At 39.4% G+C, this 14,125-nt stretch overlaps 1 protein-coding gene across 2 annotated transcripts; it reads right to left on the reverse strand.

Annotated features, from left to right (window-relative positions):
- Positions 1-224: 224 nt before the first annotated feature.
- On the reverse strand, positions 225-12,932 carry lrrn2 (leucine rich repeat neuronal 2). 2 transcript variants are annotated; one of them, XM_044121935.1, is made up of 2 exons: positions 12,600-12,932; positions 225-4,280 (listed from the first exon to the last, which is right to left on the reverse strand). In XM_044121935.1, exon 2 carries the CDS (start codon positions 3,969-3,971, stop codon positions 1,599-1,601), a length of 2,373 nt encoding a protein of 790 aa, XP_043977870.1. In that variant the 5' UTR covers positions 3,972-4,280; positions 12,600-12,932; the 3' UTR covers positions 225-1,598. The 2 variants fall into 2 exon arrangements, with proteins under 2 accessions (XP_043977870.1, XP_043977871.1); XM_044121936.1 differs by lacking the exon at positions 12,600-12,932 and adding an exon at positions 5,425-5,941.
- Positions 12,933-14,125: the final 1,193 nt, after the last annotated feature.

The following is a 14,125-nucleotide window of genomic DNA, read 5'->3' on the forward strand; positions in this document are numbered from 1 at the left end:
TTCATCTTACAACCACAAACTCCAAAGCATTGTCCAAAAATGTTATGTGAAAGAACAAAATAAAGTAAAGGATAATTATGGAAAAAAGTATTTATTTACAGCTGCTAATCTGAAATGTGCACTGCGGCTTTGTTTTCAGCCAGTCTTACTCAAATACCCCTAGATAAAATATATCACCACTAACTACACTCAGGTGCCTCTTAATTAGTAAGTTGATGCTGGTCAAGTCAGCATCATGCTGGGGGATGTTTTTATTCTCATTTCAGTTGTTCTGTGAAAGCCTCAGAGATTTGTCAGATAACATTTGTACACAGCAGAAGCGTTTTCTTTTTAAATTTTAAAGCAGTGTTGCATTAAAAACAATATTTCAATCTTTCCTCTAAAGATGAACCCAGAAAGACAAAGAAAGTGTTACTTTAGATCAAATCACATTCAGGTGTTGGAATGACCTAGTCAAATCAAGACCTACAACCACTTGAGAACCGGAGGAAAGACTTGAAAATGTATGTTTTTATACATTCTCCAACCAACCTGGCTTTTAATTAGCATTTTTGGAAAGCATGGGTAAAAGTTGGCAAACGTACTCGAACGATGCAGCTGTAATTGAAGGAAAGGTTGTCTCTCTTCTACAAACTACTGACTCGCACAATTGAGGTCCCAAAATCCAGTTCTGATAGAAGGGAAATTCAGCAGCTACTTGAGCTTGGGACAATTACATCTTTCAGCCCTTTAATCTGGCCTCTCAGTTACATTCCTCCTCCAGCAGGGGACATTCTGCGTTTTGTGTTACTAAGAAGGCGTCAGATGTCTAACACCATTAGTATTCGTATTGGTTTAGTGGACAACCTAAGCTTTTCTGAAATGATGCATCACTATTTTTAAATGACTTTTTCTAAATGTCATGTCCTGTCAAATGAGGATTTTTCATATGTCAGTTTTTGATTAAAAGAAAAACACAAAATATAAGTAGATGCAAAAAATGTAATTTAAAGCTCAAAGTACTCACTTTTAAATCACTTTTATTTTAAAACAGAGAGGGATGTTTTATCAGGGATACTGCAAGATGGACGCGTCAGTCCAAGAGCAAAGCTAAAGCGCCGTGTACATCAATCACTTTGACTTAAACTGTCCAAACCAGCAGAAAGTCCTTCAGCGTCTGTCGTAATGCAGAATTTTATCAGCTTGGAAAGAGTATGCTTGAGTCCGTGGAAACATGTTGACTATAAACAGGACAAAACCCCGGAGGTCTGAGCTGCTCTCTTCTGTAAATATCCATTCCTGAAATGTATGAAGCTCTCTTTAGTTTCAGTCCAGTTTTCATAGGAGGCTCAGGCTCTGTTGTTTCCCCTGTGTTAGGCAGGAGTATGATTGTCCAGTTTTATTTCCTCGGCAAGGGGAGATAAGCAATCTTTACAACACATCTCAACACAGAAACAAAGTCAATATATACTTTATGCTTATATAAAATAAATACAAATCTCTCGTTGCACCATAATCTCTAAATCCTTCATTTGTGTGAGTGCTAGTGTATATTTCATGTCCCATGTTATGAATGTGTGCCAGTTTATCTTGCCTGCACTGGAATGGGTGTAATTATCTCAAATGATATAAAACGATGCCAGCTTCTCTTTCAGATCTGTTGGATCTTCATTGCTCTCTTTTGTCTTCTGAGCGATAATAACAGTCTTGGGACCCTTGATATCCACACAGAGGGCATTGTGATGCTTCCTTGCTTCCTCACCAGGTTCAGCATCCCAGCCCTGCACTGCTAGCAGCAGGATATAAGCAAGAAGCAGTAGTGTGACCGCTAGAGAGGTCAGCTCTGGGTTGAGCTGCAGACCAGGCGGAGGCTCTGGCACATTCTTGGTCCTGAACGACACACAACGAGGTTTTTTGCTCTCCTCCGACCCAAGGTTGTCTCTCTTGCCATTCTCACTGATTCCTAGATGTAGACACACTCTGTAAAATGTCTCTGCCTGCAGGTGAGTTAGGTTGAAGCTCTGTGTGCCAGCAAGTATGCGTGTGGTGTACGTAGGTGTGTGGGAGCTGGACTGCATGGCCTGCCAGGATAAGCGAGTGGAGGGCAGGTTTTGTCTGCTCTGCCAGGACAAAATAGCATAATGTTCTCCAACCTCGTTCAACTCCAACCTGGCTTCGACTCTCATGGCTTGAAATTTCTTCGGTTTAGTCATCAGCCCCCTCTTTCTATTTTTCCCCCTGTTGTGCACTCCCACTGTAACACTGCGTGTATCTGCTCCTAATGCATTCTCAGCCACACAGGTATACAGTCCTGCCTCTCTGGGGGAGATCCTGCTGATCTCTAGAGTTCCCTCAGGCTGTAGCTGGTAGTGTTTGAAGAACTGGCAAACAGTGTCATTGTGGCCTTGTGGTTGCTGGAAACTGAGGGCAGATGTGTTTTTAAAGCTATCTGAAGTTGTGTTTCCACAGAGGGCAGAAGCTGGGAAACCTTTTGCCGTACTGTTTGCTGAAGGCCCAAGTCTCAGGCCAGAGGGAGTCACCCAGTACAGTTCAGGATATGGCTCTGCAAGTGCTCGGCAGTGCAAGACCAGTTTCCCTCCTTCTTGAACTCCGACATAGGATGGAAGGGAACTGGCGGGAATAGTGGGGAGGCAGGATGCAGACATCTCTCCTGAAGAGACCTCTCTTACTCTACGTCCTCTCAATTCAGGAGGTGCAGAGCATAAGGTCGCCTCAGGTTGGATGAAGCGCACCACCCGGGCTACTTGGGCCTTCATTTGTGTGTCCGTTTTGATGCGAGGATGAGAGGTGTCCCTGGCGGCCCAGTGGAACAGGCAGTCACATCGCAGTGGGTTGGAGTGAAGGCTGACCTCCTGCAGGCTTGGCAGGGAGAGCAGGATGTTCTGGTGCAGAACACTTAGAGAATTTGAGTTTAGCATCAGACTCTCCAGTCTGCTCAGCCTGACAAAAGCCTGAGGATGAACATAGGATAAACGTGGGTTGTTGGTGATCTCAAGCTTGGTGAGTTCTGGCAGGTTGTCCAGAGAGGCTTTATCTATAGACACAAGCTCCTCCATGTTGTTCAGGCCGAGCTCTTTAAGGTTCAACATGTCTTTAAAATCTCCGGTCTCGATCAGTTTGATGCGATTCTTGTTGAGATCAAGGAACTTGAGTCCTGGCACTCTTTTCAGGGCTTGCCGAGGAACCTTGGTGAGATGGTTGTCGTAGAAGGAAAGACTTTCGAGTTCTTCAAGACCTTCAAGTGCTTTTTCAGCCAAACTTCTCAGACCCATACCACCAAGTACAAGGCTTTGTAGGGATGTTAGGGCCTCAAATCCCCTCTCAGGAAGAGCCTCCACAGGGTTGCCCCCAAGCATGAGAACTTCCAGCTGAGGCAAAGCTCTGAACCACCGAGGGTCAATTGTTGTGAGTCTGTTGTTATTGATGTGAAGACGACAAAGGGAGTCAAGGCCATTGAAGGCTCCGGGTGCAATTGAATGGAGGTTGTTGTGGCTGAGAAAGAGTTCTTGTAAAGCTGGCAAAGATGAGAAAGAGGCTTCTGGAAGGTGACTGAGATGGTTTTCCTCAAGATGTATGGACAGCAGAGAAGGCAGGGAGGAACTCTGAGTTATCATCCTGACACGACTGAAGCGGTTCTGTGAAAGGTCCAAGTCGGTGAGGTTGGGGAGCCCATGTAGCACTGCAGTGTCCAGCACTGACAACAAGTTACTCTGCAGGCGAAGAGTGTGTGTGTTTAGCGGTATGGGCAAGGGGAGCTTCGTCAGCAACAGATTGTTACAGTCCACTGTGGGTGCTTCATGATAGACAGAATCCGGGGAGAACCACGGCTTGATCTGACACACACACCTCACTGGGCAGGGAACATACCATGGCAGTGCAGGTGGCAGGGAGCCCACAACAATGGGCACACACATCCCGCTAAACACGTACAAGAGACAATGTGATTGTAGGAGAGCTAAAGCTGGCCTCATAATCCTCTCAGGAGGTGATTCAGACAAGGTGAGGAAGACTTTGTTATGGAGATGAGGGATGAATCATTTGGACTGGAGATGTGTGAGTAACTGTACCTGTAGAGCGGATGGTTTGGTTTCACCACTCAGCATAACATTAAGAGGTTTTGGTTTGAGAGAAATATGAGAAATGGAAATGTGAATCTACTAGGTGTACAAGTCTTCTGTTCAGTGTTTGCAGTGGTAACACTGCAGGGTGATGATGGTGTTCGTTGTCCGAACGTCCGTCTCAAGTGCTGGCTGCAGGTGGACGACTCATTCCTTGGGTCACTGTTTTCAGAAACACAACACAAGAAGGTAACATTCAGTAACATGTCATTTTTGTTTTGAAGTACAATTCTGCAAAGCATTTGCTCATCTTACATCATCAAACAAATTGGCTCACCAATAGAAAAATAATTAGAATTTTAAAAGAAGTAAACTAAAAGATTTCAAAAAGCAGCACATTACACCCTGATCTAAAGAAATAAAAACAGATTGCACAGCTGTACAATACCATTTGAAGGCTTTGGGACTGTAGAGAAACACAGTAGGACTCACAATCTACAAATATAGAAAACATGGAGCAGTACTGGTACTTCTCAAGAGTAATTTTACCAAAATTTCACCAAAATTACTCAAAGGGCACATTGATGATTCATCCAGGAGGTGACAAAAGAACCCAGTAAAAAGCACTGCAGACCTCACTTTCCTCACTGAAGATCATTGTTTCTGATTCAACAATAAGAAAAGAAACAAAAACAAACATATTTATAATCCCTAAGACTTTAGGGAAAATATCCTGAGGATTGACAAAACAGGAGTAAAGCTTTTAGGAAGATATATGTCATGTTTTCTTTGGTTTTTCTAATTAGAGTCCTCTGATTTAGGATTTTAGTTGTGAAGACAATCCTGTTCAATTATCAGCAGCACAACAATGCAAAAAATAATGATTTGGACTGGCCTAGTCAAAGTCTGGACTTAAATATGACTGAGGAGTTGTGATGTAACCTTCAAAGCTGTCTTTGCTTGAAGATCTTCAATGTGGCTAAATTAGAAAATTAGAAAAAAATCCCTCACTGGCAGTTCTTACAAATGGCTGATGGGCGTTATTACTGCCAAAGGTGGCACAACCAGTTACTGTTTTAAAGGATCAGTTACTTTTTCACATAGAGTCATTTTGGATTGGACAGGTTTTCCTCTAAAAAATTGAATTGCCGTATCAATGGCAGTGTCCCTGGCGGCCCAGTGGAACAGGCAGTCACCTCACAGTGGGCTGGTCTGAAGGCTGGCCTCTTGTAGTCTTGTGTATTTGTGTTTCAGGAAATGTTTGAATTTGATGATCTGATTATTTAAACACACATAAAAAACTGAGCACACCTACCAGGTGCAAATACTTTTTCACAGCACTGTAAATTATAGTCTAATATCATACCTCGTCTTTTCTAAAGCTTTCAGGTGACATTTGGAAGCTGAAGCAGTTTGCTCTGACAATGTTGCATCAGTTTGCAAAGGAGTTTTTGTGATCGCACATTTTCTCTGCAACTCAGAACAACGAGAGAAACAAAAAATCAATCGGACGGAGAAAAGATTTGAAACGTACAATCAGGAATAGCGGCTGTTTGAAAAGAAATTTTGCCGTCAAAATCCATTTAGACAGGCAGGAAAATAGGACACAAATGGTGACGGTTGTAAAAGTTAAGTGACTGTAATTTAAGAAAATGGCATTGTATTAAAGACAGGAAAAATGGTGTTCTGCTGTAATCTTTCATGTTATTCTCTACCAGAGGTGATGAAATCATCCAACAATCACATCAATATTTCATGGGAGTACTTCACATGAGATAGTCAGAATATGGCCTTATTCATTATGAAACATGTAAATTAGACCCCAAGGATCATCAGTCTTCTGTATTTAAGATCTTAATGGGGACAGGAGTGTAAGTGTTTGCTGCTGAGGCACACACACACCCACGCACACCCATGCACACACACCAGAGTTACAGCAGCTTCTGGCAGGCTGTCGTATCAGGAACAACTTAGTATTCATATTACACAATTATCATTTTAACAGATCGTAGATATTTGGCAGCAATCAAATCAGTAATTGTCTTAGTTTTAAAAATTAATGTGCTTTTCTCACCCGTGTTTCACCACCAGATTTTAATAAGAAGAACCAAAGCAGAATGTGACATGATCTAGATTATTACTCTTTCAAACAAGGTTACATGTTTTTATTGTAATAGATTTGATGTGTTGGCTTTTTAATCAACTTTTTCATGAGTTTTTAAAATTGTTCCAAATTACACACACGTCTGTCATAAGACAACTAATTATTTGAATAAGGAGACATGAGAATCATCATGCCTTTTTGTTAAGAGCGCTGCAGATTTGGTTTTCTCACCTCAGCTGTTGCACACTTAGGGCATCGGATTAGTATGCAGACTTATGTAAAAATTTTATGAAGAACCTTGGTGGTGGAGGGCTCAGTTGACCTTTCCGTTCCAAACTCGAGATTCTTAAAATGTGCACAAACATAAAAAATCGACACTGTTTTATGTAATATTTTTGACAATATATTCTATTTTATCAATGCATACAATATTTTTTCATTGTGTGTATATTCTTATATCTTATTCCCAGCCACACAGCTATACAATCCTACCAAGGAAGAGACCTTGTTAAGAAACATTTCCAAACTGCATAACTTACATCATGCAGTTTGATGTTTTCTTACAACTGAGCCTCAATGTGTTTGAGGCTCAGTTGTAAGATCAGTACATTTCACTATAGTAGATCAGCTACAGTAAATATCTTACATTTTGGGACCATATGCTACCTTAGGAGGATTTCTGATCTGAGATGGTTTCTGTTTATGGGTAATCTGATTACTCAAACTAGCCGAGTGAGGAAGCAGGAGTGTGAAACAGGCTGTGAGCCAGAAGTTAGGCAGCATTTATCCAAAGGTTTAGCAAAAGCAAGTTCCCTTCTGCTTATCACTGCTGATAATCAACACTTTTCAAAGAATGTAATGGATTTTGATATTCAACACTTAACTAACTCAATACAACTTCAAGTAAGCATGCAGCATGTACATTTACAACCACAGGTAATAAAACGGTTGTGTTTTTGTTTTTGATTGTTTCCACAGCAATACTTCAGATGCAGTCATGCTGATTATTTTATCCCTTAACTATTCAAGGTTTTGCTCTTCTAGCTATCTTTTTACAGTAAGTTTTGTTACATATCAAAAGGAACTGTTCTCAACTAGATTTTTTTTACTACTGATCTCCACTTAATCGATTCATCACCACCAGGCTGGTGTTTCCACATACGTTGGCAGTTGAGATAAAGCACATTTTTATAACCTTTTGTAAGAAAATGTGGCTAGTAAGTAGTATTTACCAGCAGGAGGTCACTTAGAGTGGTTTTAGTTTGAATAGGGTTTATAATAATAATAATTTATAAGTCGACTAGCTCACATGGGGCTAAGAAGAACAATTAATGGAAACAGGGAGTAATATGATTTCTTTTCAGAAAAAACACCATCAAGTTACATTAGTGTTTGTATTTTTATGTTAATTTAACCCCATAATTTACCAGAAATACCTAACTACCAAGTAAAGGAAAGGGAAGCGCCTTGGTTTAATCACATTTGCACAAAATAAAATTAGCAGAGGACAAAATGTCAATATGTGGTTATAAAGTGGGGTGACACAAGGGACAAATTAACCTTAAAGATGTACGAGAGGCTTGCATGTAATGTCCTTTCATCCGGTTAAACTCAAAGAGGTAATGGACGTAGCAGAGACTACCACCACCCATCTGTCAGTACAACAGTTGGTTACCATGGATACCTATTACACACTGGAGAATCTGCATTATTGCTGACGATTGGAGTTGCACTGATATTTTGGCAGGTCTTTCTGCTGCCTGGTGTCAGGCTTTCACCTTACAGGAGCTGCCTGCTCTGAAGACCCTGCTTCTTTGATAACTTCAAGATAACAACACAATTCTTTATATTTAACTTATTTTTTTATTGTCATTTCAGGATATCTGAGTAGATTGTGGGAGTTTGTGTTTAACTTTCCCGTTTAACTCCTTAGAGTTAGTTAGCTAGAGTTTTCAATAACCTGATGATATGCAATTCTTATGCCTGTTTTTAACATATTTTATATTTTTGTGTGAATCTGCTTTGATTTGCTGTTGCTTTGGTGTTGCACTTGAATTTCCTCTCTATGGGAAAATAAAGGATATTTCTATTTCAATTAAATATAAACAAATCTTCCCGCCTTAATCTATTTAACAACCATTTCCAAATAAACCAGATAGTTTTGCAAAGCTGGTTTTCTTTCTCTTGTATCTACAAGGCATTGTAGATACAATGTCTTGTACTCTTTTTCTTTTTGACAAAAGAAAAAGAGTAATTTTAAAAATTGATTTTCAGAGTGGATGTGTTCAAAAACAGCTCGTGTCTGGACTGGATATCTGGATATTTCTTTTATAAAGGGAATAAGATATTGGCCAAGTTTTGTAAATGCCTTTTTTTCACTTACTGTGCTGAAAACTCTGAAGTCCATCTTTTTCACATTGTTCTGCTTTCATTAAACTTTAAATGTAGCGAAAGAAATTAATGACTTGGAGGAAATGAGTTACCGGTGTTGAAGAAAGCATGAGCCAGAATTGCTTTGGGAGAACCTAACACTGCTTTAGCCATGCTCACAGACTTTTTATTTTGAGTAATGCAAATATCAGCATTATCACCACTTAGAACAGGCATTACTGAATATTCTGTTTGGAAAGATTCTAATAAAATCACTTAGTAATATCTGGGCTTCAAAATCCCACAGACAAAATTGAAGTACTCCAGTTTGAGACTCAGTTTGATGTTAAGATGTGTTTTGTTTCAAGCACTTCATAATGTTGCAGATGTTCAGAAGGATGCCATATCGCCCCACTGAATCTGTTCTATGAAAAATATGTTGATGTATGAAAATTATGCAGTAAAACTCAACGGATAATTAAGTTGCAGATTTTTTCTTTTTTTTTTTTTTTGCTGCCGCTTGCAAAGGACAAAATGCCAGCATTTAAAACCAAATTTTCATTGCAATTACCTGAAACCAGCTGAATTAATTTTGAAAGCCTCTTCACCTGCCTGGAATATTTGTGCAATCTTCAACATCATTTCCATACTTCTGAAGCTGCAAAATGCCATGTGATTCATAAGCATCCATTTGCACTGCAACAAGAGCCATTTGTTTAATTTCTGTGATTGGGTTTTGTAAGTAGTTTAAAAAGCTATTACTAAACGATTTTATAACCCCTCCTGACATTTCCAGATTCAGCTCATCCTGCCAGCTGGTGTGCAAAAACTCTGTATGTGTGCAGTTTATGTAGCTAATTGGAAGCAACAGAAAAACTTTGTCAAAAAGCTTTGTCAGTTGTTTGCTGATGTTTGAGGAAAAAAATGAAGAAAATCCTTCTGTCAAAGCAGAAAATTTCCAAAACAGAACCTTTCATCAGATATTTTCAATAAAATAAAATAAAATAATAGTGGGAGTTGTCTTGGTGTATACAAGCGAGTTTATAATGTGAGCTGTAACAGTAACCGGGTGCAATTTCATCCTCCTGGGACTCATCATACCCCTCCATCATCTATTCACTTTAATCGCAGTTCATTCATCCTTTTACATGCAACCTGCTCAGTAATGGATTCATCATTTAATTTTGATATGCTCCCGTTTTTACTGCTTGTCCTGGAAAACCTGTAGTGTTTACAGCCTTTTCAGAAAAGCAACATCATGTACTGATAAGTGCCAGTAAAGTGTTGCCTTGTCGCTTGAATTGCTCATAAAAGTAGAGTAAAGTAGATGTGTATGACTCAGCTGCTACCTTTATACCACTGTGCAATCTTTTTAGGTTTGGATAAATGCAGAATATTTCTGCTTTAAGGGGCTGTTAGTACTCTGCAGACTCCTCAGGCTCAAACTTAGAAAAGCTCAGATAGTCAACAACAGGACTTTGCCTAGTTAAAGGAAAATGTGTGGAAGTAATGCTCAGGTGGTCATTCAGTGAAAGCTGCTTTCATTATTAACCTCAAATAAAAGTTAAGATGTGTCCACCGGTATGTTTCTATCGTAGATACACCTCAACTGTGAGAGACTGAATCAAAAATCAAACAAAACTTTGCATTTTATTGCATGAAATAAGCATTTGATACAAATTAAAAATACAACTTAATATTTGGTACAGAAACATTAATTTAAATTGCGGGGGTCAGATGTTTCCTGCAGTTCTCAACCAGGTTTTCACTCACTGCAGCAGGGAGTTTGGCCCTTTCCTCCACGTAGATTTTCTCCAGATCTGTCGGGTTTCGTCGGGAAACACAAAGTTTCTGCTTCCAACCAAAGATTATCTGTTGTGTTCAGATCTGGACACTTGCTGGGCTACACCAGGACCCGGAGGTTTCAGGACATTATCCTGCTAGAAGACCTGGAGATGGCCCATCTTCAGTGCTGACATTGTTACCCAAAATCTTGCGAGCACTTTGGGATGATCCATGACGACATAATGTGTTCGTAGCCTTTGCAGCTGGTCCCAGCTCTCTTCGGGTTATTGATTCGGATCACTCTGGATTCCTCTCTTTTCTCATAATCACTGATACTCCATAAAGCGACATAATGCATGTAGCGTCAGTCTGAGGGAGGTTGACTGTCTTCCATAATTGCACCAGCAATTGTTGCCTTCTCACCAAGCTGTTCATTGTCCTGCAGCTCATCCCAGCCTCGTGCAGGTTTCCATTTCACTCCCTGGTGTCCAGAGTCGACTCTTGGATCTTGTCCGTGAGGGAGACGCTGGAGTCTCATTGAATGTTTGGATAGGTGCAAAAGGGTGCAGTTAATGCAGGCACTGAGAGGAGTACAAGAGGGTTTCTTAAAGATGAAATAACAGATCTGTGAGAGCCCAAGTTCTTGCTGGTTTAAAACAATAAAATAGTAACTAATGATTTATAAATCATACAATCTCATTTTCTGGATTTTTCTTTTAGATTTTGTCTCTCACAGTTCAGGTGTACCTACGATGAAAATTACATACCTCTATTCTTTGTAAGTGGGTAAACTAGAAACATTAGCAGTGTGTCAAATATTTATTTGGCCCACTGTATTAACCCACTTCTGTAAAACACTCAGCAATAACCTGAACTACAGCTAAGGGGTCTCCAACCTGTGGGTCCAGGGCCACATGTGGCTCAGCATACTTTCCAAAGCGGCCCCTAATAACATTGACCCAGAATAATATGCAGTTGACCAGTTTTTAAATTAGAAGATAATTAAAAGAATAGATTTTGCAGTTCTCTTGTCATGCAGGTTCTGTCTATAATCAGAACCACCCTGTTGATCCAATTAATACTTTTATTTTTTTAAATTGTCATTACATCCCAAACTGTGCTTTTTAAAATCTTTGTCCGTGAAAAAATTTGGAGTTCTAGAAAGCTTCTTTTGGGTTTTTCACCACTGTCCTAACAGTGTATTTGCTCTGTAGAGGGATACTTTAAAGTCCAGTTCTTTTAGATTACTACTGGTAAATTATATATTTTGTCTTTCTTCAAATTCTTTTTTCTTTTTCTCTATTCTTAAGATCAATATAAAAAATGCTTAATATCAACATTTTTCCTTTTCATTTTTTATCTTGTTTCTGATTTTTCAATTTTTACAATTTTTTTTAAAGCTGGTTAACATTCCTCATGCAGCCGAATGTGTTTGATTCCTTGAAACATGTCCACTTTTAAATTGATCCCACTGAGATCAATTTAATAATAATAAAAACAATTCGGTGTGATTGTCAAAGATGATGCAAAAATAAATGTGCAAAAAGATCTCACAAATATCTTCCTGAAAAAACAGATAAAGGAAATTGTTTATTGGACATGTAAAACTAAAACTGTGGCCCCAAAAGACGCACATTTCTTTTAATTTCTCCCGATTCAGCTCTACATTTAGATCAGTGGTGGGATAATTTGATGATAATCCGTTGTAATCTCCAAGCTCTGATAGAAAACATTGGGCTGAAACTACATGAGAACTGTGAGCGAAAGAACAAAAACATGAGGAGGATTTAAAGTCATTTCAGAATAGTCACACATTTTCTCCTTCGGCTCCTTTTTTTCTGTTCAATTCAGGATTAAGTCAGAGCCAAGCAGAGGGAAAATGGTGTAAAGCAGAGCTGCATGTATGTGGGCTGTGCAGCTCCAGCACAGAGAGGCTGAGCAACAGGGCAGAATTGAGAGCAGGAAGGAGGGATGATATGACAGAGATAAAGGTGCTGGATGCAGATTTAAAGAAAAGAGAAAAAGAAGAAGAAGAAGGAAAGACACATTGCTCCAGAGCTGAATTTGTTTCAGTATTCGCCCTGACAGCCTCTGACACAAACATTTATTTTCCTACAATACTCTTAATTTAACTCATACACACACACCCACACACACACACACACGCTGTCATCACCTTTAAGTGGCTGCGCATGCATCCAGTGCTGCATGTGTGCATGTCCCTGCGCGTGCTGGGATGTCCTCCTAGCTCAGAAAATATCAACATATTTCCAGTCTCTTACCGCAACAGAAGCATTGACTACATCTCTCTCTGTCGCTTCTTCTTTCTCCATTTGTTCTCTGTCTTGTCTTTTTGGATGCTTCATACGCCAAGGCACCTCTTCTCCTCTGCCTCTCTCTCTCTCTGTCTCTGTCTGTTGTTTGTTTATCAGATAAGATTTCTGAAATATCACTTCCCTGGCTCTCCGTCTCTGGAGCAGAGGAGAAAATTGGCACAGACTGAATCTCTTTCTCCCTCTATCCCTCCAGCTAAAGAGGAGATGAGGTGTGTTCTGCAGCAGCGCTTCTCATCTCTCCTTCTCTCTCTCTTTTTCTCACACTGCCTGCCTGACTCTCAGCCTCTCTCTATTTTCCAATTTCACAAGCCAATAGAAAACCTCTTGTTTTGATAACAACATGCTGGTTTTTTTTTATTTTTTATTTTTGCTGGATGAAAGGTTTGCTTGGGCTCTCAATGGCATTCTGAATGTACACTGAACACCAAGGCAAAATGCTGGATCATGCATACAGACATTGTGAAAACCAGTAGGCATAATATGAGATTTGTTCAGCAATTGTTGCATACAGGTAATAAACCAGAATATAATCCAAAAAGATTCTTTTTTCAGTAATTCAAATAAAAAGCTAAAACTTACACATGGATTCCTACAAATGTTTCTTAGGAAATTAGACTGAAAACATCCGACAGAAATAATAATAATAAAAGAAGAAATGTCATGTTTGACCATGTTATGGTATGTTAGTAGGAAATTAGGTGGAAGGAAAAAGTGTGGGTGAAAAAGATGCACATGTGACTAAAGCAAAACTGCATCAAGAGTTTGAGGGAGATTCACAAGGTGTTAAGTGTGGATAGTCAGACCTCCAAAAGCAATTAGAGTCATGGGCCTGGTAGCCTTAAAGCACCAATACCTGCTTTATTAATATCACTGTGTTCGACTGGGCAACAAACTGGCCTAACCAAAATCCTGTAGCAAATCCATGGAGTATTCACAAGAGAATGATGAGAAGAGAACTCCACCCGGATGCAGTGATTCATGAAAAAGAAGCCAACTACTGTATCTTTGTACTGTAGAGTACATAGACACGTTTTTGCTTGTGTAACTTTTTCAACCACACTTTTTCCTTCCACTCAACTTTCCATTGACATACTTGGATCCAGCACTCTAAATAACCAGCTTCTTCAACAAATACGTTTTGCATTTTATGTCACTTGTTGAAGGTGTTAGTCGCTTCTTGTCAAGTCATCACTTTTCCTCATAATGGTGTGCAGTGACAGGCCGCTGTATAACAATACATTTTATTGATTTTATGTAATGTTCTAATTTTCAATTTTAATTATCTACAAGTGTCAATCATGAAAACCAACTGAAGTAAATAGTTAAAATAAATCACTTTTTGTGCTATGCATCTGCATAACTTTGCTTTTTGCATTTATTTGCCAAAATAAACAAACTTTTCAATAATTATTCCAAATTAATGGGATGCACGTGTTTAAACTCATTTTACAAATTTAAGGGGTAAGGAAGTG

This window comes from Gambusia affinis, linkage group LG07 (assembly GCF_019740435.1).
Source record: "Gambusia affinis linkage group LG07, SWU_Gaff_1.0, whole genome shotgun sequence".
Lineage (NCBI taxonomy): Eukaryota > Metazoa > Chordata > Actinopteri > Cyprinodontiformes > Poeciliidae > Gambusia > Gambusia affinis.

What these genes read in the sequence shown, in the direction of transcription:
- lrrn2 (XM_044121935.1), bottom strand. Translation starts at nt 3,971, where the DNA reads ATGAGGCCAGCTTTAGCTCTCCTACAATCACATTGTCTCTTGTACGTG.